Source organism: Periophthalmus magnuspinnatus, chromosome 4 (genome assembly GCF_009829125.3).
Source record: "Periophthalmus magnuspinnatus isolate fPerMag1 chromosome 4, fPerMag1.2.pri, whole genome shotgun sequence".
Classification (NCBI taxonomy): domain Eukaryota; kingdom Metazoa; phylum Chordata; class Actinopteri; order Gobiiformes; family Gobiidae; genus Periophthalmus; species Periophthalmus magnuspinnatus.
The window spans coordinates 8,883,842-8,890,216 of record NC_047129.1 but is presented as its reverse complement, the minus strand read 5'-3'; the positions used below and the strand labels follow the sequence as shown (position 1 = coordinate 8,890,216).

At 40.6% G+C, this 6,375-nt stretch overlaps 1 protein-coding gene across 1 annotated transcript; it reads left to right on the top strand.

Annotated features, from left to right (window-relative positions):
- The first annotated feature begins 4,242 nt into the window (after nt 1-4,242).
- Nucleotides 4,243-5,969, top strand: si:ch211-212d10.2 (uncharacterized protein LOC557710 homolog). Its single transcript, XM_033965437.2, has 3 exons — nt 4,243-4,558; nt 4,885-5,000; nt 5,265-5,969. Exons 1-3 carry the CDS (start codon nt 4,369-4,371, stop codon nt 5,361-5,363), a joined length of 405 nt encoding a protein of 134 aa, XP_033821328.1. The 5' UTR covers nt 4,243-4,368; the 3' UTR covers nt 5,364-5,969.
- Nucleotides 5,970-6,375: the final 406 nt, after the last annotated feature.

The window sequence follows — 6,375 nt, the reverse complement described above, 5'->3', positions numbered from 1 at the left end:
ACAGTACCCAGGTGTAGATGTAAGCACACAAATCAATGCCAACAGGATATGCACCTATACTGATATATGCAAAGTCCTTTTGCCAAAGACCATTTTGTAAGTCCACTCACGGTTAATAAAGTAGACCTTCAGGTCAGGTCTGGTTAATCAACCTGAAGAAACAACAGCAACAAAAGTTCAAGATGTCAATAGTGTTATTTCAGTCAAGCCTGAAGTGAGCAGAGGGCACTTTTAATCAATTGTTTGCTTGATTAATTATTGGCAAGATTTATTGACAATTCTGTCAATAAATCACAATTTATACAGCATGTGCACTCTCTAAAACCATCATCCCTGTCTGCATTTTCCTCTGGTGAAATCACTCTTTGTCCAGCGCTCTGAACCAGGAGCCCAGAACAACAAGATGTATTGTGTCTAGAGCAAGAGGAATGTCGATCTCTCCTGCAGACATAAATGTAGGTGGACAGCACAAGCCCAACCTATGCTTTCTGCAGACAATGACTCAATAGCTCCAGACCCAAACCTTGTACTTACAAAAACAGCACTTAAACTGTTTGATCTACACATGAGTTGTTTTTTTCCCCTCGAATTGGAAAGAAAAAGGCATTTTACAGCTGCACATTCTGTTGATTAACATGTAAACTATATTAAAATGTCCTTCTGTTCAGACAACAGCCGTTTAGGAAGTATTAGCATCTTAATCTTAATTTATGCTAAACATATTTTGTCAAACAAAATATTTGTCATAGTTTAATGAGAACTCAGAGACCAAATAAAGTAGTCTTTAAAACAAATCAGCCAAAACAGTGTAAAAACATTGCTGCCATGTTACCAGGATAGTGTTTCTTTTTGTTTATTGCAAGTTTCCTAAATTCCAACCAAACTCCTGTCCAATGAAACATCTTGTCTTCCGACCTTTCCAAGTCCCTCGGGTGGACTAGTGTTTAGTTAAACCAAATGATGCCTTCAGTCTACAGCAGCTGCATCCAAAAGCAAAACGCCGCAGGTCGTAATGGTGTGAGCAGCCCACGCCGTGTCATTAGAGCGTGTATTATTGCTTTACATGGTCATATAGCAGCCAAATAGTGAGAGGGTTTACAGGCCTGCGAGGTGCACACAAGGTTAATGTATGGGGCTGTTTTCCACACCCCCTACGCCCTCGTAAACACAACTGAGCATTTAAGAGACGTTCACTTTCTGAGGCATCGACAGGATCACAACATGTTTTACTTTTATGAGATTGATTATTTTATGTGGCCTAATAAAGTAAAAACGGTCCTGCCCCTATACAGATATATAATGAAAAAGAATGTACTGTCTGATTCTAATTTTAAAGCATATTTATCACCCCTAAACCAGGAAGTAACACTGGTGTGCTGTTAGTATGCTAGTTGTTGTTAGCAGTGACATGACAGTAAAACTCTGCTCGGGCCTCTGAAAGTGGTGAAATAAGTTATTCTGTAAAGTGTGTAGCTAATGATATTGTTTGCCATGTGTAGGCCTACTGGCACCAGCTTCAGTGCAGAAACCCAGAAGCCTTGTGTAATTAACTTAATATTTAAACATCAGGTTGCAATAAAATGTGGGGTTGATGCCATTAATCTTTGTAAATCGGAATAAGTCATCCTAGTTTGTTCATTTTTCGTCATGGGTCCATAAATAACACTACCAGTTTTCAGCACTTTGAGTTATTTATTTGCTTTAATAAAAATGGGATGCCATGGCTCACTGTGATTTTTATAGAACCAGATGCTAAAATGCTGTGTTCGGGTTGTGCCTACATTACAGTAGCAGATAATACTGATTAGTACTGGTTCAGTGTGCTCTGTTTCATCTGGATACTTTCAGACATTCCACATAGTCCCCGTTTTGGACATTAGGGACATAATGTGTTGGATAGACATTTCCCTAAAGCTAAGTCAGCAGCACTGGAAAAGTGTGCAGAAAAGGCTCCTGACTGACCCTGAACTACTCATCGTTTTCACAGAGGGACCGTCCTGGGCCTTGGGGACTCATTGAGGACCAGACTTTGGGACTTAGCCAAGAACTTCAACTGTGCTTCTGACTCCTGTCCACTGAACTTCAAAGATGGATTTGGAGGTAATGAAAGGCATGTTTCCAATTAGTCCCATAAAGGTGTGCTGTCACTGCATGAAATAAATGTCATTATTATTAGTGTTGAGTCAATAACGCACATCACATTAAAAATCTGCAAATAAATCACATATCTTAATTTCTTGAAATCCTCAAGTCTAATATTTTAAGAAGAACAGATTTTTGAAATAAATGAAATTACTGTAGCAACATTCAGTTAAACAAATGTCTTAAGAGAAGAGTATTTTCATGTTAAATTTGGGAGTCAGACTCTCCTAACAAAATCCCTTCATAATCAATTTAGATTGGGTCCCACAAAAAAATCTCATATGTCTTGTGGTGATTCATTCTTGTCCCCATGGAGATGTTATTGCTTTGCCGGGAATAGTCCACAGGGTGGCATTAAACTTCTCCATCTTCATGGAGAAACACAGGTGACACTTTCAGGCCAAGTTGGAGCTCAGATCTGTGGGGAGGTGACCTGATCACTGTAAGAAAGTATGAGTTTCATGGTATTTTTTTAGCAAGATGCAAGATTGATCATTTAAATACCATATGGGACATTCCAGGCAAGACAATAACATCTCCTTGGACCAAGGGAACAAACAGGTGGCAGGCGCTCCACAGTACCATAGTGCACCTTTAAAACTTAAAATTTAGGAGTGTGTTGTACTGAGTTGACTTTTGTTACTGTGCCAAAGAGCACAGAACACATACAGCACTATGTATAGCACTAACATGAAACAAAACACTAAAGCCCTCAAACAGGTATGGTGTCGTGATACTGGCTGGTGCGTTTGCTTGGCTAATGAAAAGCATGTTGTGTGGAGCGCTGGCGGACGTCCATGCTTGGCAGATGAGTCGGGAGAGTTTTGAGGGTAGTTGCTCCGCTGTGGACAACATGAGACTACAGTGATGGATGTTAATGGGCTCTGCTTTCAGTCAAAAACCTTATCCAGGCCAGACACACTCTACAACTAATTTTGCCCCCTGAATGCACGTCCTCCATGTCCATTGGTTACAGTAATGGATTTATGGACAGCGCTGGTACTCCTGTGATCATTTGGACCAGTTATGCACTTTTTCAGTGTTGTTTATTGTTCCCTTCCAGCTTACTTGTTCATATTTTCCACACTACATCATTTTGATTTCATTTTCTCTCTTTCCTTTCCTTCAAAAATCATTTCAGTCTTGTCTAATTGCTTTCACAGGAGTGCTTTTCACACTTCTTTGTCATGTAAGAGCTGAGCTGCAGATCACCTCACACCTGCGGTCTGTTCTTTTTAAAACTGCTGAAATCACGTTCAGGTCAAGTATAACCCTTTTCATAGCCACCAAAGGAAACTCTACGATTCAAGGCCTTAATGAAAACTTTCTTCAGATGTTCAGTTCAAACAACTCGTGTAACAGGTAATAGTCTGTGAATTCAAAGTTGGTTATGAGTCATGACTCAGGGTATCCATTTAAACTTGATTTAATTCGGCAAAAAATCTGTCAGAAAATGAATAGCTCCCCTTTCTTTACATTGGCTCTGTCGATTTCCAAGAGAAGAAACAATATGTTGTACTTTAGAAACATCTTGTACCTATGCTTCACCAAGATAGGCCTACAGCAGCTCCAAAATCTGAACAAGACGTCTCTGTTATGCATCACTCCCATCAGGACAGTAACATGGCCTTTATTAGGCTACTCTGGAGGATTATCAGCCAGCAGCACTGACACACTAACTGAAACAGTTGAAGGAATACAGATCATGATTATGTATGGCTCTGGTCTGGGCCCTGAGCGCCATAATGCAAACTCAGATCAGGTTCAAAGCAGGTCGTAGCCTTTAAGACTATATTGTTCAATGAAACTACCACTGACAGGTTAAAGTGGGCTAAAAAAAATCCTTTTGGCTGTACAGTCTATTCATTAATGTAACCTTTAGACCTATGTACACGCTGATATTCGTCAGTTCAGTTAACATCTACATATCTTAAATTCACATTCACTTTTTATTAAAATACAAATCAGTTTATATATTAGGACTTGTGTGATTTTCCATGCATTTCATAAGATTTTGCCCATCGTTTCTTTGCACATCATCCCCCCCGCAGAGGATACAGTTGGATGCAGGCGGCGCGCTGAGCTGCTTCGTACGCACTGCACTGATCTGGGCCACTTAATATGGAATGTTTTCACAAAGAGAAATGTCTACTCTCTTTTCGCCGTCGGAAAAATGGCAATCTGTTCTAACACAAATTGGAAAAGCAGCTCTTTTCGGCGTCCTTTATGGCTTCTGGCTCGGGAGATGATGAGGAGAAGACGAGGGGAGGTTCGTGGAGGCTCATAGGCCCAGCCGCGGAGCTTTCCAAAAAGCGCTGCCGACTCATGCACTCCTCTCTCGGCTACGACGCAGACGTGTGCCTTTTCTACGTCAAAGGGGAGTTTTTTGCCATGGGTGCTCGCTGTGCACACTCCGGTAAAGGCAAACCCCTTGAGTTGACATGTTAACAGTGCTAGCCTAGCCTCAGCTAACATCGTGACGTAGGCTACAGCTGTGCAGCAGTGTCCGGAGTGTGGCGCACAGGCTGTGGGCGCACAGGCTGTGGGCGCACAGGCTGTGGGCGCACAGGCTGTGGGCGCACAGGCTGTGGGGCACAGGCTGCTACACCTGACCCCAATAACACTGCTTTTCAAAATAACGTTTTCATAAATATGTTTGTAACTTTGGATAACAATGTGTTTGATTTCATTGGAAGGCTCACCTGCTCTATTCTGCTCACTTTGGTTTTGCTGTGTCCTCAGGTGGCCCCCTCTGTGATGGGGACATAGAGGAGGCAGACGGGGTTCTCAAGGTGTTCTGTCCCTGGCACGATTACGACTTTGACCTCAGGACCGGCAAATCTGGGACATCCTTACAGGTTATTTTTGTAGGAAAGAATGGAAATGCAGCATTCTCTGACACAAATGATACAATGTTTGTAAGGTCATTCATTTCTGCCCTCCTAAGTAGGCCAATGTGACTCAGTGACAACAGTTTTACTTTCCAGATTAGTATCATACGATATGTAAAACGTGTATAAATCATAATTCTCTCATTTTCTCACTCAGTAGTAGCTTGACAGAGAAGCATTACTTGTGTAATTCCTGTACTCTAACCATTTTTGTCTGTTGTATGTTTTTAGCAACAAGTGTATGAAGTCAAGCTGGAGGATGGGAATGTGTATGTGAAGCATGTCAGTCAGCTGTCCTTGCAGCCTTTTCCTGCTGATCAGAGGAGATAAACACCAGTGGCTATTCAACCTGCACAAGTACTCCCAGCTGAACACCATGTCTGTAGCTATGGACTTTTTGAGTTATTTTACAGCAAATCCTAGTAGAACCGATGAATTTCTTGAGCCTTATCTGCTACAGAACATTTCCTGTCTTGATTACTCAGGATGATGTCACATGACTGTCTGTGGAGGACATGATAGTCTTCCGAGCCGGAGACTGTGATCTTTGTGTATTGCACTAAAAGCACAATAACATGGTGGTCATATTAACATAATGGACATAAACAACCAACATACCAACATGTAAATACCCCAACCACTCTGGACCAGGATTGCAAACCTCTGGATCTCCGTACTGTCACCTAATCAGAAAAACCTGCAGCTCCTAACTACTCCCAACTGTCCCAAATATTTATAAAAGTGTAGTTATAAAAGTATTGTTCTTTAAAAGGAAAGCTGAGTTTGTTGTTGAATTAAGTGGATTTCTTTTTACCTTTTTAACCACTGTCCAAATGTACAATACAAATGATACAGATATTTATAGACTGAAATATTCTTTATGATACTGAATATTTTGCTAATATGTCACACTGAATCTAATTACTGTAAAGAAATATGGCCACATTGGTGAACATGCATATGCAGAGTGTTCTTATGTTAGCTGACAGTAATTGTGTCAATATGCCTACATTAATAAGTGTGTACACTGCAGTATTATTTTACTATGCCAAAATGCTTCAAGATCTTACAAGCATTTTTTTTTTTTACTATAAAAAAAACTTTGGTTACTTTCTTGGTGTTGACTTGTCCATTCGTCACTTTTCTTGTTTTTCAGGTATGCATACAGTAGTTATGTTGTCCTGTTCCTTGTCCAATAAACTAATAAGGAAAGTAAGGCAGGAAAGTGCATGTCCTGAAATGCACTGTTGAGTTTTTTGTTTGGGTTTTTTTTTGTGCTTTTTTTATATGTCTACTGCCTTGTTTTTCTCTTAGTCTAAAAGGCAGTCAGTCTCTTCATTCA

What these genes read in the sequence shown, in the direction of transcription:
- si:ch211-212d10.2 (XM_033965437.2), top strand. Translation starts at nt 4,369, where the DNA reads ATGGCTTCTGGCTCGGGAGATGATGAGGAGAAGACGAGGGGAGGTTCG. An exon ending in TGCTCGCTGTGCACACTCCG is followed by an intron (nt 4,559 to 4,884) that starts GTAAAGGCAAAC and finishes CTGTGTCCTCAG; the next exon opens with GTGGCCCCCTCTGTGATGGG. An exon ending in AATCTGGGACATCCTTACAG is followed by an intron (nt 5,001 to 5,264) that starts GTTATTTTTGTA and finishes GTATGTTTTTAG; the next exon opens with CAACAAGTGTATGAAGTCAA.